This window comes from Apium graveolens, chromosome 5, assembly GCF_009905375.1.
Source record: "Apium graveolens cultivar Ventura chromosome 5, ASM990537v1, whole genome shotgun sequence".
Lineage (NCBI taxonomy): Eukaryota > Viridiplantae > Streptophyta > Magnoliopsida > Apiales > Apiaceae > Apium > Apium graveolens.
This window is the reverse complement of record NC_133651.1, coordinates 262,778,642-262,806,250: the sequence shown is the minus strand read 5'-3', so window position 1 is coordinate 262,806,250 and position 27,609 is coordinate 262,778,642. Positions and strand designations below refer to the sequence as shown.

Below are 27,609 nucleotides of genomic sequence, written 5' to 3'. Positions count from 1 at the left end.
TTAATTCCTATATAGCTACAACTAACAAGATACATAATATACAACTTGTTACCTCTTTCATCTTATTCATATGCAAGTTAAGCTCCCATTCAATTGTAGCTCTTGCAGATTTCCATAGCAACTGTCTAAAGGCAACTCCCTTAAAATATTTATGCATATTTTGGTACAAATGCATAACACGGAATCTGTGTTCTGCATTTGGCACCACTAGCTCCAATGCATTAATCAGTCCCTGCAAAGATTATTATGAACAATTACTATTTTATACATGTAAAGTGCAAAAATATTGAAACAAGACTAAGTACATACACACCTTTTGCCTATCAGAGATAAAGGTCCACTCAGTTTCAGCATTTGTTTGTATTTTGAGGTTTTCTGCAAGGAATTGCAAGAACCATGTCCAAGATTCGGTAGTCTTTGACTCAACATAAGCCCAGACAATAGGATACATGCCATCATTGGCATCTACCCCAATTGCTGCTAAAAGTTGTCCACCAAAGGGCCCTTTGAGATGACAACCATCTAGCCTAACTAGATGCCTACAAAACTGTGTGAATGCAGTCTTCAAAGGCCCCAGACATACATACATCCTCATAAATCTACCAGATTCTGTCCCAGGCTCAGGATCCTCACATAGAATCTTTACTGTACTTTCTGGAAGTACCCTCTTTATTTCATGTACATAGTCCCACACTTGACCAAACTGAGCTGAATGAGTTCCATTGATCTTCAGAAGTGCTCTTTTTTTTGCTCTTTACACTGCAAACTTTGACACATGACATTTCAAATCACTGAAAAATTTCTTATGAAAAGCACTAACTGGCCAGGTAGGGTTCATTCTTATCTCCTTTTCATAAAACTCTGCTAGCCATGTAGAATTAATTTATTGTTGCTGGAAGGTTGACATGCAAGTGTGTTTCTTGATAATTGTTTTGATCTGATATGTAGAAGTCTTCTTCATTGGAGAAGCATAAACTCTCCACTCACAAGGTTTTTCACAAATGTACTTCACTTTCCTTCCAAAATTCTTGACTAGTGTAACAGGCCTCCTCTCAAGGATAGCATGAGTCCTCACTGCCTTTTGAAAATCTGAGAAGATTTAAACATCATCCCAAGCTCAAAAACTGGCCTCTCCATATCAACTTCCTCATTAAAAACTGGATAGTTTGGCTCATCATCATCGTGGAATTGGCTGCCATCCTCTCATCATCACTCCCTGCATACACAGTAGATTCATCTGACTCCACTTTCTCATCTCTCTCACCTTGTTCAAAAGGTTCTTCATTGTACTCAAAGTCTTCATGAACTGTTTTATCCACATTCTTCTAAAATACAAGATCATCATCATTATCATCCTAGTTGGAAGCATCTGAATGAAAACTCTCATCATCACTATCACTTGCATTCATAACATATTCTTCACTGTCATTAGGGTCAGAAAAATCCTTATACACTCCCTCAAGTTCCCGAATTGCTTCTTCTTGCTCCAGCTCCTGTTGTGTTGAGCATGAAAAAGGGTTTTCCATATGAATTTCTTCTGTTAGAAAATTAGGATTTTAGAGCTTAATTTAATTATGTTCTTGATGTTAATCCTAAAATCTAATGATTGGAAATTGTTCAATGATATTTGAACTTAAATTTTCATGTATGGTTTTAAGAATTTTCTTAATGAAATCCATATGAAATGAGAGTTGAAAGTAGTTTGGAAAAGCTTGGAAAATTTGAGAATGTTTGTCCCACATTGAAATAAATAAAGGGGGTTGTGTGCTTTATATGGTATTACCCACATGAGTAGTATACAACTACTAAGGTGTGTGATGGTCCATTGTGTTGTTGTGTGCTTCACGCGCACACACACACACACACACGTGCGCGCCCGCCCCGCCACGCACCGGACCGGGCCGGGTCGAAGGGCGATTTGGGCGAATGTCTCGGCGTCTCGCGTACGCGAGGCGACCTGGGCGAGGATTTTATTTATTTGAGAATTATTTTAATTCGAATTTATTTATCGGTGATTGGATTATTGGGCTGGGTTCTGAAATATCTAAATATATTGAACCTGCAAATAATCTGATCTATAACAAGTTATGATATTAGAATCAGAACTTAAGAACTGATGAATAAAATCAGAACTTAACAAGTTCTGATATCAGAATCAGAACTTAAGTACTGATGAGTCGAATCAGAACTTAAGTACTGATGAGTTAAATCAGAACTTAACTTAAGTTCTGATAATAATGTGGGTGTTAATGTGAAAAGCTGTTACAAATAATTTAAATTCAAAAGCTGATCAGTTTTGATTTTTTCATTAATGAATTCAAAATCTGATCAGTTTTTATTTTTTATTAATGAAGCAGTTTAATTCAGACATTAAGTGTGTTGACAGTTTCATTTTTCCTCTCCTATAAATAGAGGCTAAACTGAATGAATAAATTATACAACACACTACATTCTCATCTCTTCTCTTCAACCTCTCTGCATTTCTCTCCCACAAGAACTGAAGTGCTGATATTTTCCGGCGACTGAGGTGCTGGTCGAAGTGGAGGTTTTGTTGCTGCTGTTAACATAAACTTCGAGCTGTTTTATCCTGGTGGAGATATTGCGCACATCCCAAACGCAGCAGGTAGGGGGCAATAATCTCTTCAAGAGCAGCCAGGACTTCGAGCAAGGCCTGGTGACTCAGCTGTGATTATTTTCTTGGCATTTTATATCTGTAAACCTTTATTTCAGTCACTGTTGAAAGCTATGGTTTTGGGTACATCTTTCTTTCTCTCTTCGTTATTTCAGTTACTGATTTTGTTTACCTGCATGTTTTATTTTGTTAACTGTGGTCTTGGCCTAAACTTGTTAAATTCTTTATACACTTGCCTCTATGTTGCTATACTTGTTAGTGAGATTCTCAACATTCTTGAAGAGATTACTAGTTATTTAGAATTTAGCATAATGGTTAACGAAAGTGAGGTTATCGTTGGTGGTGGTAGCAGTTCGGGTGTAACTGCTGGGGCCATTGATTGGACCACCTATAGTTTCCCACAGGCTGTTGAACTAACCGGTTTACCGGAGAAATTCAACGGTGGCATTGGCTTTTCTCGCTGGCAGAAAAGGATGAAGCTGTGGTTGACTATAAAGGGTCTGTGGCCGGTTGTGGAATATGAGAAACCAGTAGTGGATCAAGAGAAGGCTGACACAGTTAAGGCTTTTGCGAAGTGGGCTGAGAAGGATGGAGTGGCTAGAGCGGCCATTCTTGCGGCACTAACAAACACTTTGTTTGATGTCTATTCTTCTGATGCCTACTCTGCAAAACTCTTATGGGAGAAGCTGGACCAGACACATAATACTGACTCACAAGGTCTAGAAAAGTATTATGTGGCAAGGTTCCTCGAGTTCAAGCTGGTGGACAATAAGTCCATGACTGAGCAGGTGCATGAGTTCGAGATGATAGTGCATGCTTTGAAGGAGTCTGGAATGAATCTCCCGGAGAAGTTCAAGGTGATGAGTGTGATTGAAAAACTCCCGAAGTCTTGGGAAGAGTTCTCTCTCTCCCTGAAAAGACAGAAAGGAGAGATCACCTGGACCAACCTTATGCTGGACATCTCGGTACAAGAACAACACAAGTCCAAACAGGGACATGTGATGCCAACTGAACACGGTACCTCGAAGGTAAATATAGCAACTGTAGGACAAAAGAGGAAGGCTTTTGCTAAGAAAGCTAATAGTAATAAACCTAAGAGTGACAAGGACAAGGCCAAGAAACCCAAGGCAAACAAACCATGCTGGTCTTGTGGGCAGGTTGGGCACTGGAGTAAGGACTGCCCTACGAAGAAAGCGAAGAAAACCGAGGTAGCACAAGCAAATGTTGTGCTTGGAACCGCAAGTGGGCCTGTAGTGAACATGGTTGTTGGTGAGGCTACGGCTTCTGAAACCAACGTTGACCGGTATGTATCCTACAACCCTGTGATATTTTCTACCTATCTGTCAAATGAATGGTTGATAGATACTGGAGCTAATGTACATATTTGTGCTGATATTAGTTTATTTGTATCTTATCAACAGAGTCATAGCCTGACTGTGAAGAAGGGGAATGCTAGTGCTGCTCAAGTACATGGAGTTGGAAACGTGGATCTGAAGTTCCCTTCAGGACGTATTCTATCTCTGACGAGAGTGCATCATGTTCCCGACATGCGTAGAAATATAATAAGTGGAAGCTGTTTAGTTTCTAGTGGTTTTGAAATTTCGTTCAAGTGTAATAAAGTAGTTCTTATTCACACTGGTACATTCTTTGGCAAGGGTTACTTGTCAAATGGTTTATTTGTTATTAATGCGGATCCCGTTTTGGGAAGTTTGAATAATAATGTTATTCCTACTGTTAATTGTATTGAATCCTCAAATATATGGCATGCTAGACTAGGTCATTTGAACTTTGGTGCTCTTAAGAACATGATGAACTTAGAGTTGATTCCAAAATATACCATAGAAAAGAATTCTAAATGTCAAGTATGTGTGTCTGCTAAACAGATAAGGAAACCTTTTCATAACGTTGTTAGGGATTCAGACTTGTTAGATTTAGTACACACTGATATTTGTGAATTTGGTGGTGTGTTGACCAAGGACCAGTTTAGATACTTCATTACTTTTATAGATGATAGTAGTAGATATTGTTATGTTTATTTACTTAGACATAAGGATGAAGCACTTAGTAAATTCATTATATATAAAACTGAAGTAGAAAAACAAACTAGTAAGTTACTTAAAAGATTGAGATCTGATAGAGGTGGTGAGTATACGAGTAATGCTTTTAATGAATTTTGTGCAAACAATGGTATAGTTCATGAAGTTACTCCACCATACACACCTGAGTCTAATGGGGTTGCTGAGCGAAAGAACAGAACGTTTAAAGATATGATTAATAGTATGCTTATTAACTCTGGGTTGCCTAAATACATGTGGGGAGAGGCTCTAAATACGGCTTGCCATATTTTGAATAGAGTCCCTCTGAAACACATGGATAAAACACCCTTGGAGTTATGGAAAGGCAGGATGACTAGTCTTAAGTATCTTCGTGTGTGGGGGTGCCTTGCTAAGGTGCTTGTTCCTGAACACAAGAGAAAGAAACTAGGTCCAAAGACTGTTGACTGTATCTTTCTGGGCTATCTTGAAACCACTACAGCTATGAGATTTTTAGTGTTAAAATCTAACATAGATGGTATAGTGGCAAACACGATAGTTGAATTTCGAGATGCGACATTCTTTGAGGATGTCTACCCTATGAAGACTGGAATACCTGAAACGACTTCTGAGGAAGATCCTACTCACACATCAAGTTCTATTCCTGATCATGTGGAAAAGATGACAAATGTGGGGGTGGAACCTAGTAGTAGCTCTATTCCTAAGGAATTAGAGGAACCAAGGAGAAGTAAGCGTGCAAAAATAGTCAAGGATTTTGGAGGTGATTTCATCACTTACAATATCGAGGACGGACCTTTAACTTTTCGGCAAGCTATGGATTCTTCTGAGTCAAGGCACTGAAAGGGCGCTGTCAAGAGTGAAATTGACTCTATTGTTTCCAATGGAACATGGGAGTTGGTTGATCTCCCTCCTGGGTGTTCTACTATTGGGTGCAAATGGGTCTTTAAAAGGAAGTTGAACCCTGACGGCTCAATAGATAAGTACAAAGCTAGACTGGTAGCTAAGGGTTTTAAGCAAAAGGAAGGAATTGATTATTTTGATACATACTCTCCGGTTGCAAGAATGGTAACAATCCGAATGCTTATAGCATTGGCTTCAGTCCATGGTCTTATCATTCATCAGATGGATGTAAAGACGGCTTTTCTTCATGGTGAACTTGAGGAAGAGATTTATATGGATCAGCCTGATGGATTTGTTGCATCAGGCAATGAAAGGAAAGTATGTAAGTTGATCAAGTCCGTCTATGGCTTGAAACAAGCTCCCAGAGATTGGCATAAAAAGTTTGATGAAACTATATTGCCTTTCAGTTATAAGATTAATGAAAGTGATAAGTGTGTCTACACTAAAGTTAAAGGTAATGAGTGTGTTATCTTGTGCCTATATGTGGATGATATTTTATTGTTTGGAACCAATATTGAGATTATTAATGAGACTAAAGAATTCTTGAAAAGGCATTTTGAAATGAAGGATATGGGTGAGGCAAGTGTGATTCTTGGAATTAAATTGATTCAGTCCACTGAAGGAATAACCTTGACTCAATCTCATTATATAGAGAAATCTATACTTGAGAAATATGGTTATTCACAGTGTAGAATCGCTAGTACACCTTATGATTCGAAAGTTGCCCTTGTCAAGAATACTTCAGGAGTGCCTGTGTCTCAGTTAAGGTATTCTCAGATTATTGGGAGCTTGCAGTATCTTGCTAACTGTACTAGACCAGATATTTCATATTCTGTGTCTAAATTAGCGAGATATACAAGCTGTCCAAATAGAACTCATTGGGATGCTCTTGATAGAGTACTTAGATATCTAAAAGGCACAATGTACCTTAGTTTACACTACAGGAGATTTCCTGGTGTGCTTGAAGGGTACAGTGATGCAAGTTGGATAGCTAAGAAGTCTGGTTCCAATGGAGTGACTGGATACGTGTTCACCTTGGCTGGTGGAGCAATATCCTGGAAGTCAAGCAGACAGACTATTGTTACTCGGTCTACTTTTGAGGCTGAGTTGTGTGCACTTGATGCCACAGGGACGGAGGCTGAATGGTTACACGGACTTATGTCTGCAATACCTGTAGTAAGCAGACCGCTCCCTGCTATTGCTATTCACTGTGATAGTCGAACAACTATCGACAAGATTAGCAGTAAAAAGCATAATGCTAAAACTAAGAGACACATCCAAGTTAGACTCAAGTCTATAAGGGGTTTAGTGACTGATAGGATCATAGCTATAGAGTTCATAGGAACTCAGAATAATATAGTTGATCCTCTTACTAAAGGACTGGAACCTGCAGTGGTCCTTAAGTCAAGGTTGGGGATGGGATTGTCAACCCATCATAATTCATCAACAGTAGGAACCCAATACACATGAGAGGAGATCCCTCGAAGTGTATTCAATGGGTAATAACAAGCTGTAAGGATGAGTTGGTAGTACCTTTGCTACATAGATGATACTATAGTATCTGAGTCTATCCCCTGTAAACCTAGAAGGTACTGACACTGCCAGAAAAGCAAGAGTGTTAAACTCTGAATGGGATCAAGTCATTTGACGAGATAGAGGCAGTATATCTCTGGAGATGCCCAGCTAAGCGAATGTAATTGTGTGGTCGCAATTAGAGGATAGGGTTAATCCTTGAAGCATTCGACGAACAAGATCGAGATATGACCATTAATGTCTCAAAGCCGTAGATTGGCACCATAACCTTTGACTTGTCGTCGTCTATGGAATATGGTTATACTAAACGGATTAAGATTCAAGGTGAAACATTCCATCTGAGTCCGATAGCCATTGAAGTAGAGGAATTAGGAGGGTTCAAACCCGGAAGGGTACCGACTCTGAAAAACAAGTCATGATGGGAAATTGATCACATTTCTGTATGGATTTGTGGGGGATTGTTAGAAAATTAGGATTTTAGAGCTTAATTTAATTATGTTCTTGATGTTAATCCTAAAATCTAATGATTGGAAATTGTTCAATGATATTTGAACTTAAATTTTCATGTATGGTTTTAAGAATTTTCTTAATGAAATCCATATGAAATGAGAGTTGAAAGTAGCTTGGAAAAGCTTGGAAAATTTGAGAATGTTTGTCCCACATTGAAATAAATAAAGGGGGTTGTGTGCTTTATATGGTATTACCCACATGAGTAGTATACAACTACTAAGGTGTGTGATGGTCCATTGTGTTGTTGTGTGCTTCACGCGCACACACACACACGCGCGCGCCCGCCCCGCCACGCACCGCACCGGACCGGGTCGGGTCGGGTCGAAGGGCGATTTGGGCGAATGTCTCGGCGTCTCGCGTACGCGAGGCAACCTGGGCGAGGATTTTATTTATTTGAGAATTATTTTAATTCAAATTTATTTATCGGTGATTGGATTATTGGGCTGGGTTCTGAAATATCTAAATATATTGAACCTGCAAATAATCTGATCTGTAACAAGTTCTGATATTAGAATCAGAACTTAAGAACTGATGAATAAAATCAGAACTTAACAAGTTCTGATATCAGAATCAGAACTTAAGTACTGATGAGTCGAATCAGAACTTAAGTACTGATGAGTTAAATCAGAACTTAACTTAAGTTCTGATAATAATGTGGGTGTTAATGTGAAAAGCTGTTACAAATAATTTAAATTCAAAAGCTGATCAGTTTTGATTTTTTCATTAATGAATTCAAAATCTGATCAGTTTTTATTTTTTATTAATGAAGCAGTTTAATTCAGACATTAAGTGTGTTGACAGTTTCATTTTTCCTCTCCTATAAATAGAGGCTAAACTGAATGAATAAATTATACAACACACTACATTCTCATCTCTTCTCTTCAACCTCTCTGCATTTCTCTCCCACAAGAACTGAAGTGCTGATATTTTCCGGCGACTGAGGTGCTGGTCGAAGTGGAGGTTTTGTTGCTGCTGTTAACATAAACTCCGAGCTGTTTTATCCTGGTGGAGATATTGCGCACATCCCAAACGCAACAGGTAGGGGGCAATAATCTCTTCAAGAGCAGCCAGGACTTCGAGCAAGGCCTGGTGACTCAGCTGTGATTATTTTCTTGGCATTTTGTATCTGTAAACCTTTATTTCAGTCACTGTTGAAAGCTATGGTTTTGGGTACATCTTTCTTTCTCTCTTCGTTATTTCAGTTACTGATTTTGTTTACCTGCATGTTTTGTTTTGTTAACTGTGGTCTTGGCCTAAACTTGTTAAATTCTTTATACACTTGCCTCTATGTTGCTATACTTGTTAGTGAGATTCTCAACATCTTCTTCACTACCCACCCTCTCATCTTCACAACTTAAAGGCTCAGTTGTTGTTACATATATTTCAACATATCTATTAGTCTTAGGCCTATTATCTGGATTAAGTAGAGTACACATAACCATCAATTCATCATCAGATTGTAACTCAAATAAGCCCCTGTCCATTGTTGTTTTTGGAAGCTTATACCATAAATTGTAACAACCCCCCTTCGTACCACATTCTACGAGCATACTCTTAATCTCAATTAAACTGATCTGATCAGAATCACAGAAATCAAAATACGCAACTAGAGCTCCTCTATACATCTTAGGATTTTCCTTAAACTCTATATTGTAAAACATTTTGATTTCAAAAAGTTCATCATCTGCATATAACAGGTTTGTAGTTACATGAATTACTAATTAAGAACACATTTACATACTCGGACATACTCGGACATGAATGAACAAATACTAAAAGAACAATTTTGGACAGCAAAAAACATAACTATCATGCACATCTAAAATACCCAATTTTTAACGAACACAAAGTAAATGTAATCCCCAATTTTTAACATCACATAATCAACATAAACTAAATTAAAATCAACAATAAACATGAAACAAACTCATAATTACTACCCATCACTAAAGTAAACTGAAGTAAATTCACATAAACTAAATTAAATCCCCAATTTTTAACAACACTATAAACACCATATGCATGCGGTATGAGTTCAGCAATTATCGATATACTGGGGACATTCATATGACTTGTACCGATTCTGTTCCTCCTTCGATCTCAACACCCACCCCATTTCGCCTTGGTTTTGCTTCGATCGTCTGATTGCACCAGTTTAGGGTTTTTACTCGAGTAAAAAAGGGGACTGCGGTTTCTTTTTTGGAGGGAGTTTGATAAGAGTGAGAATGAATAATTGGAGGGGTATTTTGCCTTTATGCAATATAAATTTACCCATTTAACCTTTATCTATAATTTGATTTAAAAATAGACTGACGTTCCGTTAACCCAGTTAACAGAATACAATCATGTGTTAAAAAGGAAATGTTTCAGTCACTTTTGTGATACTTTAAGTAGTTGGGTAACTTTTGTGCAAAAAAATTTTAGTTCAGGCTACTTTACTGCAATTAAGTCAAAAAAAAATTACAACTCCAACGGGACAGGTATATATTTTGATGCCGATAAAGAAGCACGCTAGATTTGTTGATTGAAGCACCATCATGTATATTTACTCCACGTCATTTCACTCTCAAAAAACTCTATCCCGATTTTATTTTCCTTTAAAATAAAGAATTCTCCACTTTAATCTATGCGTTTAAATGTATATACTTGTTTAACACACATATATATTATTTTAATTTTATGTAATATGTTATATGAAGTGTGAAATTATTTTATGAAAAACTGTAATTTTTTCACTGTTAACCAAATTTCATTAAATACTTATATAATAATTTTAATATATATTTTATAATTTTAAAATTATTAATAAACTAATATATTAATAAAATTAGTTAAATATTATATAAAACGTAATGTTTTTAATTAATTCTTCTGATATTTATATTATAAGAATAATATCCTTAAATATGTTTTTATTAATTTAATATTTTAGTTTCACTTATATTCACTAAAAAAATAATTATTTTGTTATTAATAATTTCTTCACAACTATATATGTTAAAAACAACCATTTAGTATAATTGTTGAAATTTGAAAATAACAATAAAACTCTTTCAAATATTGCTAATCATTTTAGCTAATACCACTACAGTACAATTGCTTACGGGTTCAACAAATTTTACATAATATCTATTTTGTACTATTTTAGCTAATAAATATAGCTAATAGCCTTGGAAATGCTCTAACACGACTTCATTTATTAATATCATCAATTTTACATTAATCTTAAAATTTATTTTAGTGAGCAATTATGACAATTTATCTATGTTATAGAAATCGGCTAATTTTTCAAAAATCGCCGATAAATCGCTCAAAAATCAGTCAAAAATATTTTTCCCATTTGACCGATTTTCCGATAAATCTCCGATTTTTTAAAAATCGTCCGATAAATCGCAAATCGACATCTCAACCGATTAATTCCGATTTCCGAAATTTGTAACATTGCAATTTATAATTATCTAAAAATTTGTTTTAGTAAGCATTTATATTCCTATTTATTTTAAAAAACAAACAGGAACGATCATATATTAATATATGTTATGTACTACAAAGATGAGTAATTAGCGAGTCTAATCAATCAAAACATATTAAACAATAATCATTTAACTTTTTATTATTAAGAGTATCTATACTCATGTAACTCTAGGTATGAGATAACAGTAGTGAACTGCAGTAAACTTTAGACAAAATCTATAAAATGAAGATTTTTTGAACTCCGCCGTAAAAGAATCTTCCAGAATAACCAAATGGTACAAGGAATGGCAGAAAATCTAACTTCAGAATATATTTAATAAAACAAAAGTACAGCATTTTTGAAATAAAACAAAAATGGCCAAAACAAATCCAAACATCCGCTTTCAGCCAGCTCCAAGTTACAAATTTCATTGCCCAGGTTCCAGTGAGAAAATTTAGCCAGTCGTATGCCTGTATCTGATTGCGATGAAACCTTAGATGACAGCTTTTAATCTTTCATCAGTAACATCATGCTCAACCTAGATATTCAAATGACAGCAAAGTCAAGCATGGTCAGTACTGATTACAAGTAAGCTATCAAGAGCAAGATGCAACTTAATTTACTTCCAGTCTTCAACAACAGTGGAAAGATATATAAACATGTAAACTCTATACATGCAAACATAATGGGACTACACATCGGCACAACCGTATTTTAAACTCCGTTCTTTTAAATTTCTAAAGAAGGAAAATAAGAAATGGACTACAGGACTAGTCAGCAAACAAGATCATTGGACAATACATACACAAAAATACAGATGTAACCTGAATTCTTTAGTCAGTAACTTAACATCCATCTAAAGCGAGATAATGTGTAAAAACTCTTTACCTCCACGTGTACTCTTGGTTTCTTCTTTGACCTGGTATCAGGTGCATCTTTGCCATGCTTTTCCCGCCCATGTGAAGAATCTTTTCTCTCTCTTTTCTGATTGATTGCGACTGTCAATTCATCATCTTCATCTGTTCCATCTGTAACATCAACTGCTGGTTTTACTCATAAGCATAATCATAAAGCAATTATATATTGTAAGTACCAAAAACAAACGAGGACGAACCATACCATTATCACCATCAGCATCACTTTCTTGTATTGCAAGTCCGTCAAAATCTTCCATATCGTCCTCCATTTCAGCATCTTCATAGCCTTCAACATATTCTATCTCAGGCTCCTGCTTTTAAAAAATATACAAATATAAGAAACAGCTCATTAGTTTTTAACGTAAATTTCCATTCATATCCCAGAGTTACTAGGAAGCATTTAATTTTTGGCCGATCCAAATACCACAAAACAGTAAAAGAGAAATGAGCAGAGGGGAAAAACAACCTCCGCTTCATCTTCACTAATAGAATCCTTCACTTCCATATCATCGAGGAGCTTATTGTATTTTTCAACAGGATAGTTGTATATATCCCCATAGACACCTTTCTCCAGACGTTCAAGTAATTCCTTTTCAATACTCTGCACAACAAATAGATTCTTTTAACAAGATAACAGTAGTGTTGACTAGTGAGATATTTAAGCGGCTAAGAGCAACCAAGAATTTAACCTTGTCCAAGATTGCTGCTTTTTCAGCTTTTTCCTCTCTCCTAAGCTCTCTCTTTTCCACTTTCCTAGGTAGAGTCATTATCTTCTCCCTGTGTGAAAAAAATGAACACAATAGGTTTCAGACACCAGAGATTTAAAATCTATATGATAGTATACCTATGTAGCAAAGCAGCAGGGCAGTAAATATGGAGGAAGAGGTGCAGAAGCAATTCACAAGGGACAGTGCAAAACAAAACACATGATAAAAATTAATTATGTTAGGTCGCCAAAGATTTTAAGTTGGCAACATGATCAGTCATACAAACAAAATCCAGACAATTGACATCGTTTAAAGGAAAAGATAAAAACAAATTCTGCAAACCAAGGAAACCATACATCTATATGCCACAGAAATCAACCTGAAGACTGAAGAATCCTGTGTATCAACAACTACAAGTTTAGGCTTAAAATAACAAAACTTTGACTCTACGATTCTAACCATATTAACTCCAGTTTCTAGACAGATCATCTGCCTGCTGCTTATCATTCAACAATCACATAGAAAAATACAAGTTGAACTAATAATAAACAAATTTATTAAGTTCTGAAGTCTGATACTATCAAACATGCCCCAATTTTTTCTGGAACATTCCTTCTAAGAAATAGCAATTATTCCAAATGCAAATTTCTCCTTCTCAATTTTTTCCTCTTCTACAGAATCAAATTTTTATCACTTCATGTTACAAATCAGATTAATTCAATTTCATAGATGTAATCGTATTTCATCCCACAATCCAAATACAAAAAATGTAATTTATTCCTGATATCCTATGTTGCTACTTGATATTAAACACTCAAATACAAAAATATAAGTTGGAACTTATAACAAACAAATTTTTTAAGGCTCTGAAGTCTGGTCTTGTCAAGTATGCTTCAATTTATAGTAGAACATTCCTCCTTACATTTAATAAATCGTTATTACTCCAACACTGACTTCTCCTTTACAATTTTTTCCTCTATTAAGAAATCACCCTTCATGTTATGAAGCAGATTGATTCAGTTTCACAAAATATAATCATATTACATTCCAAATCCAAACACAAAACATGAATCTTATTCCTGATAATCTATGTTGCTGCTTGACATTCTCTCATTGTGATACTTGCTGAAGAGTACCACAGGTCTCTTAACCTAACATTTTACGTGTCAGCAGTCTTGTTCTGAATAGAAAAACATGAAAATAATGTATACCATGCTAAAAGTTCTAATAATAGTGTAAAAATGATAGAGTAATAATTCCTTCATAACTGTCCTGTTTCAGATCTAATTATACCGCAAATCAAGCCAAGATTATAAATAATATGGAATATAAATAATTTAAATTAAATAAGACTGATATGGAATAATTTATTGTAATAATATTGAATAATATCAAAAGAGCAAGCGCATGAAATGTAATAAACATGGTAATTCTATAATTGCATGAACAGCCCACTACAAAATGATGGTTTGTTAATGAATATATGACATGACCTTGTTTTCAAGGCAAGCTTCCTCATGCGTATCCGCATTTGAGTCATCTTGGTCAAACGTTGCTTTGTTTTGTGTACAAGAAATTTGGGCCAATACATCTGCAAAATGATTATTTGCACAAAATATTCGACACTTTTATGACTTTCTAATCAAAAAGAAAGGGGCAAACTTAGCAAAAAAAAAGGACAAGTTACTGAATCATATAATAAAATAGAATTTACTATACCAGATTTTTGTCAATAATCTCGAGTGCTTTTTCATAATTTCTGGGCAATTTTATTCTCTCCCATAACTTGTTGGGCATATGAGCCCTTTCTGCGGTCTTCATGTACAAATAGAAGACACCTGTACAACCAAAATTGAAAAATAAAAGATAAACAAGCTATTCTTGTTGCTAGTTCGAGTTCTGACATCAATATAACGTTACTACTGTTGTACACTTGTGTATTTCCTATCATCTATCAACTGTTTCCACTGTACTCACCCTCCAACAGTTACTTTAAGATAGGTGTGGTAAAAGGCACAAACTGAGAGAAAGAGCAAGAGTCAATTCAAAATCACAACTCATATTCCGCAATTAAATGTGCAGTTTTCAGCCCAAAAATAGAAGTAACAAAGATAATTCTAATACATACAGATACACACTCAGTAGAACAAATTGGTTGCTGGTTCAAATAGTTAACAATATCATAGCAAGTGAAATAATCACAAACATAACAGAAGTAGGTCACTTAACATCAACAAACCAAAGCTCTGAAACTATGCATCGAAATCGTTAAACACGATCCGCCTCAATTCCTAATTCATTCTCTTCATTTTTCTCTACAGAAGTTAAAAAAGAATCAACAAAATTTGCATTAGAGGAGCAAGACAGGCTATACTTTCATTCATTTGTTTCCTAGGTCACTTAGACTTTAAGCATAAACACTCTAACTTTACACTGTCTCGCAATCTGCAGATACATATACATTTATACGCCGTGCACGTACAAACTAGCAAACACCAACATTTGAACAAAACCGATAAACGCTGAAATGACAAAAAAAACTCGGCAAAAATGCAAAATTAGAACATGTCAAAGCTAATAAAACCATAATCAGGCACCTTCGTGATCTCGAATAGTGGCGTATCGACTATTAGCAAGAGGACAAGAGCTCCGGTTACAAGTGCCGGTAACATTATACGGATTTCGACAAAAGATTCCAGTTTCAATTCTACAAAATTGGGCACAAACAATCAACAGCTATAAAATATATCAAATATAATCATTTCTTCATCAAATTAATTCAAGAGAGAGAGAGAGAGATTAGGGTTACATACTTGCTCATGAAACTGCAGTGCTTGTGTCTAATAACTTGCCATACAACTTCATCGCTCTGCATTTTTACTTAGTCCAATTGTAGAATTGTTTTACAATTAAGAAATAGATATAGATGTGTATATGTATATGTTTGTGTAAGATGAGATGAAAAAGGGGTAATTGGCGGTTTTGGGGAGGGGCTTTAGTTAGGGTTTATGCTTCCCCTCGCTGCCTCTACATTTTCCGATTTTATAAAATATGCATATTTTTTATTTATTATTATTATTTTTATTATTTTTAGCCGACCCATATTTGTTCAGGTTGCAGCCTGTAGCAGGTAGAAATGAGACAAATCATTTTTTATCATATTAAAATAAAATATTTTATTTATAATAAATTAAAATAATAATAACATATTATTTTTAAAAATATATTTAATTATTATAGCCAACTCCGTTGAAAAATAATCTATCCCAAGATTATTAAATTTTAGATAATTAATACTTTATATATATTTAATTAACCATTTTAACCAACAATCATTAGAGATATGTTATATTTTACTTTTTCTATTTCAATAAATATTATCAAAAGTTATTGAACTTATATATCATTATCAATGAATAATATTTTTTATAACAAGTAAATAGGTTTTTGAGCCACTGAATTTTATCAACAGTTATTAAACTTATATTATTATAATGAAAAATAATTTGATTAAAAAAATATAACATATAAATAGGTCTACTCGAATGTTAAATATAAAATTGATATGTTTAGGGTTCGTCTCCTTTCATATTCGTGTACTTCTATTTATTGTCGTTCTGTGTCGTGCTTTCGTGTAAAGTTGTATATTAATTTAAATAAAATTAAACTTTAAATGAATAAAAGTATAAGGTTCATAGGTCAAATATATACAAAATATATGAAATTTATATATTTAGATCAAAATTATATACAATATTATAAAATCAAGTATTATTGAAAAATAAATATCCACAGATTTATTATAATTTACATATTTTTCAGTGTATATTTATTAGGTATGAAGTGCAACACATAAGGGGTGAATGTGTTTTCTATGTTTTCTTAATTATTTGGAAGTGTTTTTGGCTTTTGGAACTTAACAACTAGAATTGAATTTGTAGTGATAAAAGTCTGAATGTAAAGACATAAGTAATTTATCAAAAATTCACTTGATTTATATTAAATCAAATTTGTTTGTGTTATAAATCTTTGTTCTTGAAAATAAGAACTCGGCTACTTCTCTTGAGAGAATACAAGATTTTCTAGATCCGTTTTGTTATCTAAACAAAGGACCCGTGATATATTTTATAGAATAACATGCACAATTTACAAAGATTACACTAAAATGAACTAATACATAAGTCTATTTGTCTATTTCAACTTTAAGTGCAGCAAATCTTCATACAATCTAACAGGTCTGTGATTCTCCTTTATCCACTTCATCTTGGCTCTTCATCTTGTATTGTTATTCCCTAACAATCTATCAACGGAATTACAGAAGGGGGGTTGCATGGAATTCTGGTTACTTTTGTAACTCTGAAAAACTTCTTACTAATATATATATATATATATATATATATATATATATATATATGTGTGTGTTTGAATATGCTTGAGTGCGGATAAATTATGATAGTATTCAAGAACAAAATATAAATAAACAGGTGTTTAAAAACTTTCTGGTGGATTGATATTTCCAGCAGATATATATATATATATATATATATATATATATATATATATATATATGTGAAGAAATCTGTGTAATGCAAATAGCACAGAGCTGCTTACAAGTGTTTACAACTTAGATTTCTAGAGACTAAGAATGCAGCTTGCCTTGCTATGTTGTTCTAAATAAAAATTGTAATGCTTGATATAAACACTTGCTACTCTTGGTTTATATATCACCAAGTCACATGTGAAAATAAGACAAAACATAAAATATATCAGCTGGGTCCAATCACATGTTTCTTCATTTCTCTATCCAATGCAATCCAATTGAATACAACACCTTTGAACGTCCCTGTTTTGTATGGAATGGAAATGTTTCTTTTTCTTCTAAATTCTGATTCCAGGCTGCCACATTCCTTTTATATATAATCAACCCATGTAACTGTCAAGTCACTATTGTGACGACTGAGGAATTTTACGTCATAATTAAGTAAATAAAGAGTGTGTTATGTGATGTGATTATAATTATGTGATTAAGTGATGATTATTTGTCTTATCTGTATACTAGAGTTTAGGAGCGTGGATAAAAACGTTCCAATTTAAAGAGTCAGCTTAAAAGATAAGCTGTGGTGTCGGGCCGTCAGGTAGAACAGAACCCGTCCTAATATGGAGTTAAAGAATATAAAATATGAATTATGTGATTGAATGAATGAATGAGTAAATAAAGTATTTCGTCCTAAGTGACGTGTTGATTGGTAAAGATATTGAGAAGCGTAATCAAAACGCTGAGCGTCGGGCCGTCAGGCTGAACGTGACCCGGTACGCGTAAAAGAGGATAAAGAATAAGGAAGGATGAATTTTATGATCAGACCTGAGTCGTTATGTGACTGTATATGTGTGATTGCTTGACTGTATGCATGACTGCGTGTTCTATGTCAATTTTGTGAATTTTAAAGGAATTACGTGATTTAAGTAAAGGTTTAATTAACCTTCGTGCATTTTTATAAAATCATTCGAGTAAGATAAAAACATGGGATTTGTTCTGTTATCTTCGTAAAGGTCCTAGAGACTTTTTAAAAATGATGAGTGAATTTAATTGTTGATCTTTGCATTTTTAAATTGATTTTATGATAAAAATGTATTTATTAAAGCAAGTTTGCGAAATTCATATAAAATCAACCGTCCGCTCAAAAATTCATTATGAGTAATGGATAAAAAGCTAATTTCGAGACCTACGTGTTAAAATTGTCATTTTCAATAATTCTCGACTTTCCGAGAGAGATATATTTTATATTTGAATTTTGTTGCATTTGAGTAAAAAGAAAAGGAATGAGTGAGTTAAAAGAGAGTTAGTAAATTACCAGATTGCCCTTGTTTCTAAGTGGTATATATAACCCACTTTCTTTTCTTTTCTTTCTTTTGTGCACTCACTTTCTCTTCTTTCTTTTCTCTCTTTCTCTCCCGAACTCTCTCTCACTCTCACTCTCTCTATCTCTCGACAACTCTCTCTCTCTTTGATTTCTCTCGGTATATTGCCTCTCCCTCTCTAATTCCTTGAAACACTCCATGAATCTTCATCCTTATTCCATACAAGAGCTTTAATTCGTGTGTATGTGTGTGATTAAGCTTGCATGTCGATGTGTGTGTGTTGTGTGTGCTCGGTGTGTGTGTTCACCAGAGAACCACATGGTCCTTCTTGTTGTTGATTGATGTCATCTTGTTAAGCTTGATTCTTTGCAAACCAATGATAAAAAAGATGTGCATGTTAGTTTATCTTGCGTAATTGACGAAATCGGGGGCTTCGTGGTTGGACACCCTCGAATGAGGGCACCACCGAGATGCCACCGCCACCGGTGATGAACTCCGGTGAACCGGTGGTGAGCTATGATGTTAAAAACTGAGCTCTAGAACCTTAAAATCAAGTATTTATGTTTGCATGTGGTGTTTTGATTAAAAGGCCGAATGGCCCTTACTATTTTAAGAAAATCAAGTTGATTGTATTTAAATGCATGAGTTATTGATTTGATGTTGAAATATAGGTTGATTTGTGATTTAAAGATTAAGGATATCAAGTTGCATGTTTTGTTTTTTTTTTGAAAAACCCGAATGGTGTTAATCTTTAAAAGTTGTGGGTTTGAGTTAACTTGTTTAAAATGATGATGGAATGTTATTAGATTAAAAAGGAATGAAATTGTTGTTGCATGCTAAGTTTAGGTTCGAATTTTGTGTTAATAAGAAAGGAAATTGATTTTTGTGAGATAATCTTGGTAAACACTAAGTATGTTTGGCCTAAAAGTGATTGCATGCTAGTTTTAAAGAGGATCGAGATGTGACTGTCATTGATTTGTCTTTGAGGTGCAAATTTGAGTTTTGCCGAATGGGAATTGAGTTAAAAGGGACTAATTTGATGAATAAATGGATGAATGTTGTGATTTAGGATTGTGCTAAGAAACTTAGTTGGCTTACTTGATGAAAATGAAGTGTTTGATATAATGATAAGTTGAAATTGAATTGCATGCGAGCATGTATGTATAATTTGGTTCGAATTTTTATGATTAAAGGAAAGGAGGATGATTTTTTAATAAGTTTTGAATGAGTTGTGTGCGTATGTGAATTAAAGTGAGTATTTGGTTGATTTTGTGTGATAAGGCCGAATAGGCCATAGGGATTAAAAGTCGAAAACTTGGTTTTTATGATTGAAAGGATGATTAAAGATGTATAAGTGAATATCTATGAATTTGTTTGCTTGATTATAATATGTGGTTCGAATTAAGGAACAAAAGAAAAGGAAATAAGTTGATTGATTTTAAAGAATATAAGTGATAGTTGTGAACGTAATTGTTTGGTTGTGAATAGGTCTTGTACTCGTAATAGAGTCGTGTTAGTGTGATTTGAGAAATAGCTAAGGTCAAGCGAGTGCGCTTTGATGGTTAAGTATATAAGGATATAAAAACTACGAGAAAGGGATATGCTATGTGCTTTGTGCTATGTGCTTATATGTATAAGCTATATTCGTATGCTCGAGTCAAAGATATAATCGAGTTATCGTATAGAGTGATCGTTCCGGGAACGAGAGTTGAGAATCTGATTAAGATTTTTGGTTTTATTGTAGATTCAGAGCGTGAGGGCATTCAGGCTAGGAAAAGAAAGGATTTACTAGGTGGCAGTAGTTCAACTTTCAGGAAAGCAAATCCAGGCAAGTAACTCTTGATTACTTGTGTAAACGGTTATAAAGAGAATGTTGTTCATACCACGTAGAGTATTGAACTGTTAAAATATGAAACCCTTGCTTTATGAAACCCTGATATTGATTTGAAGTACCCTTGTTCTTGATAACCTGTTATTGATAATCCTATTGATTTCACCCATTGATAATCTGTCTTTCTGTTCAAGTACCTATTAAGCCATGGATTATATTGAGCCTTTTGATTATCCTTGTTAACCCTGTTTAATGATACCCTGTTTCTCTTGATCACCCTATTGATCCCTAAACCAATGTTGATCCTTCTAATTTAGTGCCTTGTTATCATTGATACAGTATTCTTGTGAAATATTCCTTGCGTACTTTTGAATCACTCCCTGAATTTTGTTTCCTTAAAATCTGATTTAAGAATGAGTTTCGACTTGAAAGAGTCCGAATGATTTCAAATGCTTGATAATGATAAAATGGATTTTAGAAAACCTATTTGTTTTTCCAACTCAAGGTTTTCCAAATGAATTCCTGATGGATTGGATTGGGACGTAAGAGGCTAGTGGGACTTGTCCAACTTAAGGCTGAAATTATGCCGATTGGTACCTTAAAGACCGGAATGGAGGTCGATACGGGCTGATCACCCACATATAATGAAATGGAAAGATAAAGTGATCCAATCAAGGGTTCTAAGTGATTATTTAAAAAAAGGGAACTGAAACTTTTGTTCAGTAAATTGATTTTTGAAATTGAAAATGGTTTATATTGCTTTGAAAAGAGTTGATATGTCATTGTGGAGCTTAAAGCTCGAGAACCCTGATTCTTGAAATTGTTGATCATATGATTGATTCTATATCTTGAAATACTGTTGTTTTCCTCTATCGAAAGATCTATTTTGGATCCTATAATGATTTGTGATGAATGTCGGCTTTCGTCCTGTTTCGAGCCTTGTTCCTTGAAAACTCATACTATTCTTCAGATACCTTTCCTTATCCCAAAAAGATAGAAATCTGCCACCTAGATTAATTAAAGTAGAATGCCCTAGTTTGTTCAAGCATATTGTGATTTTGATATTATAGAACTGCTATATAGTTACTTGCTGAGTTTTATACTCATTTGTTTTGTCTTAATCTAACCATGGCAGTTAAGCAAGAAGATGGCCAGACTTAGGCGCACTGCTCGTAAGAGCGTACCTGGTGGTCCCTACCGTATTGAGGGCTTCCGGTTGCCAGAGCAGGTAGTGGTGTTAATGAGTGAGCTCGCGCCTAGAAAGAGGTGTTTAAAGATACAATGGGTTATCTGTCGGTTCCCAGCCGGAATCGATATTGTTTATTTAATAGTATTTTGGGTTTGTAAGTTATATTTTGTGATTGGTAGTTGTAATCTTGTCTCATACTTTATCCTGTTGATCCTGTTAGTAGTAAATCGGGGTTTATGCGTATTTAATTATTAGAAAAGAGGTGTGTGAGTCCTCATTTCCTAACCCCGAGATTGAGGGCGTCACAAGTTGGTATCAGAGCTACAGGATCTAGTCCCTGAGACAAGTTAGGTTTTAAGAAAAGGGGTATTTTGGGAATATATCTATATCACGAGAGAGTTCGACTCATATGGAGTTGAGTTAGACTATTAGGTATAGTCTAAGGAAAGTGTTGATTGGTAAAGTGGAAACTAAAGTTAGGGTGTGAGTTAGCTGGAAGCTTTATTTAACCCTAGCATTGTTTCTTGGTTGCTGTTTTGTGTTTTTTCTCAGGATCCTAGTAGTTGTAGTGACTCAGACTCAGAGATTAGTTTGACTGGTACCCCTGTGGACCCTTTTCCACCCTCTCCAGAGGGGCCTATGTATGTTAGTTCAGACCCAGAGGAGGACCCTTCTGAGAGTAGTGAGATCCCCATGCAGATTTCACCCTTGAGGCCTGATTCAGAGACCCCTGCCCCTGAGCCAGAGTCGGAGATGCCTAAGACTGTTCCTGTCAGTGTTGGTGGCAAGTTAGCCCAGGACCGAGACTTTGTGTACTCCCGCATTCCTGAGTTGGGAGCTTTGGTGGATAGACTAGCCAGAGAGTCTAGGCAGAGTGCTTCTGTTATGGATGATGAGTGGCGAGTTCGGGTGAAGATGGTGGAGCAGGTTGCCAAGAGGAGATTGGATGAGGGACCATCCACTAGTGATACTGATGCTGAGGCCCGGAGGCTGCATAAGATCATTCGCTGGATGTTGGTTGTGTTGAGAGAGATTCTAGATGATTAGACGGGACTGTTGGTTGAGCCCGTAGATTGTTGTTTTCAGCGCCGGTAGGCTTTGGGATACTTGGTCAGATGCCGGGACCCCTTTTTCATTTATCTTGTTGTATTTCAGACCAGTGTAGTAGTAGTAGTAGTTGGAAGTTAGGGGTAGATAGGGGGATGTTTTCCAGTTTTTCCTCTGTTTAACCCTGCTATTTATTGTACCTTGTTTCAGAACCTTAATATCCAAAATATTCTCTATGTAACCTTTGTTTAAATAATTCCATTGTGCACCTTGATTATCTTATAAACTGTTCTCAATGCCATGTTTTAATACAACCATGTTTTCGTATAACCATGTTTAAAGATCATAAAACCCTATTTCGTGCCATGATAAAATAACACTGATATGAGAATTATGTAGTAATAGGATTGCATGTGCAAATTGGGTAAAACTTAAAACCCACAAAAGAGATTTCATAGAAACTGTTGTTAAATATATACATGCCATGATATCGTATTGCTAAATAATTGCTCAATCAGGTTTGTAAGAAATGGCCAACTCACCAGATCACCAAGAAGAAGAAATTCCCACCCAAGACCCAGAAATAAACCCAGAAACCACCATGATGAGCAGACTTGCTCAGCTTTTGCAACAACCTGTGGCCCTAAAAGTTGGAAATTTCAAGCACTTTCAATCCGTTCATCCCCTAGAGTTCTTAGGTTTTCCAGACCCAATTAAAGCGCAGTCGTGGTTGAGAGAGATGGAAAAAACTTTTGAATTAGCCGAAGTTAAGGATGATAAGAAAGCTCAGTACGCGAGTTATTATCTGAAAGATGAAGCAAGTTTCTGGTGGGAGTCTTCTAAGGTGTTGTTGGAAGGCAAAGACTTATCTTGGGAGAAGTTCACTGAGATGTTTCTGGAAAAGTATTTGCCAAGTTACATGCAAGATCAGTTGGAAATGAAATTTCTGGATCTTAGACAGGAGGAAATGTCGGTAGCAGAATATGAGGTAAAGTTTTCGGAATTGGCAAGGTTCGTACCTGAGTACGTGAATACTGAAGTGAAGAAGGCTAACAGGTTCCAGCAGGGACTCAAGCCATGGATTAGGAGTCAGATAGCAATGTTGGAGATTAAGAACTATGCTGCCTTGGTTCAGAAAGCAATGATAGTGGAAGGTGAGCGGGAAGCTGCTCGAAGAGAAAATGAAGGAAGAAAGAGGAAGTTTAAAAGCTCTGTGCAAGAGCAAGGAAGCTCAAAGTTCAGAGGGAAGTTTGGGAAGAATGGTGGAGGTCAGAACCAAAAGTTCCAGAAGTTTAGACCCGGGAATGGAGCTCAAAAGAACCGTTTCCAGAAAGTTGCACAACCGGGAAAGGATAGCAGGCCCCAGATGCAAGAATGCAGGAACTGTGGAAAGAGACACCTGGGGAGGTGTAATAAGCTGGACATAACATGTTTTAAGTGCAACCAGAAGGGGCATTATTCTTCAGAATGTTCAAATGGAGTAAGGAAACCTGATTTGGCTTGTTTCAAGTGTGGCAAAGTGGGCCATATGGCCAGAAATTGCAACGAGCCTGTGCAGAAGGCTAATGTTCTCAGAATTGCTGGACCGCCATCTCTCCCAGCACCATCAGCTCAACCCAGAGCTAGAACCTTTAACATGACAATGAAAGATGCGGTGCAAGAGGTGGACGTGGTAGCATGTATGCTTGTTATAAACTCAGTAAAAGTAAAAGTTTTAATGGATTCTGGAGCAACTAGATTTTTTATCTCTGAAAGTATTCTTGATAAGTAAATTGTGTTGCGTACCCTCTAGAGCCTAATTTGATTATAGAGGTAGCAAATCAAGAGAAAGTTGTTGTTAATAAGATTTGTCCCGATTGTGATGTGTCTATAGAAGGTCGGCACTTTTCTGCTGACTTAATTCCTTTTAAGTTAGGAGAATTTGAGGTTATACTAGGAATGGATTGGTTGTCAAACCATGAGGCGCAAATAGAATGTAAAAGTAAGAAGGTGAAGTTAAGAACCAAGGATGGTGAGGAAGTGATATTTAAAGGAAAGAGGCAAGAGAAGAAATTTCTAACGGCTATTGAGGCAAGAAGATTAATACGTCAAGGATGCGAAGTTTATTTGGCTCATGTCGTGGACGTGGAGAAAGAATCTGTAAAGATCGATGATATTCCGGTAGTAAGAGATTTTCCGGATGTATTTCCTGATGAATTGCCTGGACTACCTCCAGACAGAGAGATCGAGTTTACGATTGACTTGGCTCCTGGTACGGAACCAGTGTCGAAAGCTCCCTATCGCATGGCGCCGGTCGAAATGAAGGAATTGGCAGCTCAGTTGCAAGAGTTGTTGGACCAAGGAGTAATCCGACCGAGTGTATCCCCGTGGGGCGCACCAGTGTTGTTTGTAAAGAAAAAGGATGGAAGTATGCGATTGTGCATCGATTACCGTGAGCTGAATAAGTTGACAATCAAGAATAAGTATCCTCTACCGCGGATCGATGACTTGTTTGACCAATTGAAAGGAGCTTTGTGTTTCTCAAAGATTGATTTAAGATCTGGGTATCATCAGTTAAAGATTAAAGCAGAAAATATACCCAAGACAGCGTTTCGAACGAGATACGGACATTATGAGTTTTTGGTAATGGTGTTTGGCTTAACGAATACGCCAGCTGCATTTATGGATCTTATGAACAGAGTGTTCAAGAAGTATTTGGATAAGTTCGTTATTGTGTTTATCGACGATATACTGATTTACTCCAAGACGGAAGAAGATCATAAGAAGCATTTGAGAGTTTCCTTAGAAATTCTGCGAAAAGAGAAGCTGTATGCGAAGTTTTCAAAGTGTGAATTTTGGCTAAAGGAAGTGCAATTTCTTGGTCATGTAGTTAATAAAGAAGGAATTAAAGTGGACCCAGCCAAGATAGAAGCTGTAATGAATTGGGAAAGACCCAAGACTCCGACGGAAGTTAGAAGTTTTCTGGGATTAGCCGATACTATAGAGGATTTGTGCAAGATTTCTCAAAGATTGCTGTTCCGTTGACAAAGTTGACGAAGAAGAACGAGAGGTTTGTTTGGACAGAAAAAGTGCGAGGAAAGTTTTCAGGAGTTAAAGAAGAGATTGACAACCGCCCCAGTGTTGGTATTACCAGATGATAAAGGGGAATTTGTGATATTCAGTGATGCTTCATATAAAGGATTTGGATGCGTGTTAATGCAACACGGGAAAGTAATAGCATATGCGTCAAGGCAACTTAAGCCGCACGAGCAGAAGTATCCAATGCACGATTTGGAATTGGCAGCAATTGTATTTGCCCTTAAGATTTGGAGGCATTATTTGTACGGGGAAAAGTGCGAGATTTATACGGACCATAAGAGCTTAAAGTATATCTTTACTCAAAAAGAATTGAATATGCGACAAAGAAGGTGGTTGGAATTGATCAAAGATTATGATTGTGCGATAAACTATCATCTTGGAAAGGCCAATGTGGTAGCTGATGCCTTGAGTCGAAAGGAAAGATTGAATCTGTTAACGTCATCGGAAGAATTAATCAAGGACTTTGACAAGATGGAAATAGAGGTGCAGACTCCAGAATGTGGAGGTGAAGCTATTTATGCAATGTTGTTTCAACCTGAAATTTTGGAAAAGATTCGATGCTGTCAAGAGCAAATGATGAGTCGCGAAAGGGATAAGTTGACGGGAGAAGAAATTAAAGCTCAAAAGGATGGAAAAGGGATATACCGTGTTAACTCACGTATTTGGATACCTAATGTCGTAGAACTAAAGCACGAGATTTTGCAAGAAGCGCATAACTCGAGATTTTCAATTCACCCTGGAAGCACGAAGATGTACCAGGATTTAAAAGGAAATTATTGGTGGCCAAACATGAAAAAGGAAATTACGGAATGGATAAGTAAATGTTACACGTGCCAAAGAGTTAAAGCGGAACATCAAAGGCCAAGCGGATTGCTTCAGCCACTGGACATACCTGAATGGAAATGGGAACATATTGCGATGAATTTTGTGGTAGGATTACCTAAAACCAAGTCAAATCATGATGCCATTTGGGTGGTAATCGATCGGTTGACAAAGTCAGCACATTTCTTGCCGATAAACGAAAGGTTTTCATTAGAGAAGTTGGTCAAATTGTATCTGGATGAGATCGTGATGCGTCATGGAGTTCCTGTATCTATCGTGTCTGATAGAGATCCAAGGTTTAATTCAAGATTTTGGCGACAATTCCATGATCATTTGGGAACAAAATTGAAAATGAGTACAGCATATCATCCGCAGACAGACAGACAAAGTGAAAGGACAATCCAGACGATTGAAGACATGTTGCGAACCTGTGCAATAGATTTCAAAGGAAATTGGGATGATCATTTGCCCTTAATTGAGTTTTCCTACAACAATAGTTATCACGCGAGTATTGGCATGCCGCCTTATGAAGCGTTGTACAGAAGAAAGTGTAGATCCCCTACTTATTGGGACGAAGTTGGTGAGCGCGAGTTAATTGGCCCAGAGCTAGTTCAGCAAACGAAGGAAAAGGTTGAAATGATACGAAAGAGATTAATTGCAGCTCAAGACCGACAGGCAAAGTACGCGAATCAAGAACGAAAAGATGCGCAATTCGAAACCGGAGACAAAGTCTTGTTGAAGATATCTCCTTGGAAAGGCTTAACTTGATTTGGAAAGAAAGGAAAGCTGAGTCCAAGGTACATTGGACCATTTGAAGTATTGCGACTAGTCGGGAAAGTGGCATATGAATTGGCGCTGCCGCCGCAAATGCAACATCTGCACAATGTGTTTCATGTATCACTTTTGAAGAAATATAATGCTGAGGCGAGCCATGTTATCGAGTTGGAACCAGTGGAAATCCAACCAGATTTGTCCTATGTGGAACAACCAGTGCGAATTTTGGATCGAAAAGAAATGACGCTTAGAAATAAAGTTGTACCTCTAGTCAGAGTGTTGTGGAGAAATCCACTAGTCCA

General features: G+C 36.0%; 1 protein-coding gene across 2 annotated transcripts; it reads right to left on the bottom strand.

Moving 5' to 3' along the window:
* Nucleotides 1–11,320: 11,320 nt before the first annotated feature.
* LOC141725135 (uncharacterized) lies at nt 11,321–15,745 on the bottom strand. Of its 2 annotated transcripts, none has more exons than XM_074527558.1 (9): nt 15,521–15,745; nt 15,305–15,414; nt 14,427–14,545; nt 14,201–14,298; nt 12,690–12,777; nt 12,467–12,601; nt 12,203–12,311; nt 11,972–12,123; nt 11,321–11,621 (listed from the first exon to the last, which is right to left on the bottom strand). In XM_074527558.1, the coding sequence occupies exons 1-9, from the start codon at nt 15,580–15,582 to the stop codon at nt 11,577–11,579; spliced, it is 918 nt and encodes a 305-aa protein (XP_074383659.1). In that variant the 5' UTR covers nt 15,583–15,745; the 3' UTR covers nt 11,321–11,576. The 2 variants fall into 2 exon arrangements, with proteins under 2 accessions (XP_074383659.1, XP_074383660.1); XM_074527559.1 differs by having other exon boundaries at nt 11,972–12,111; nt 15,521–15,743.
* Nucleotides 15,746–27,609: the final 11,864 nt, after the last annotated feature.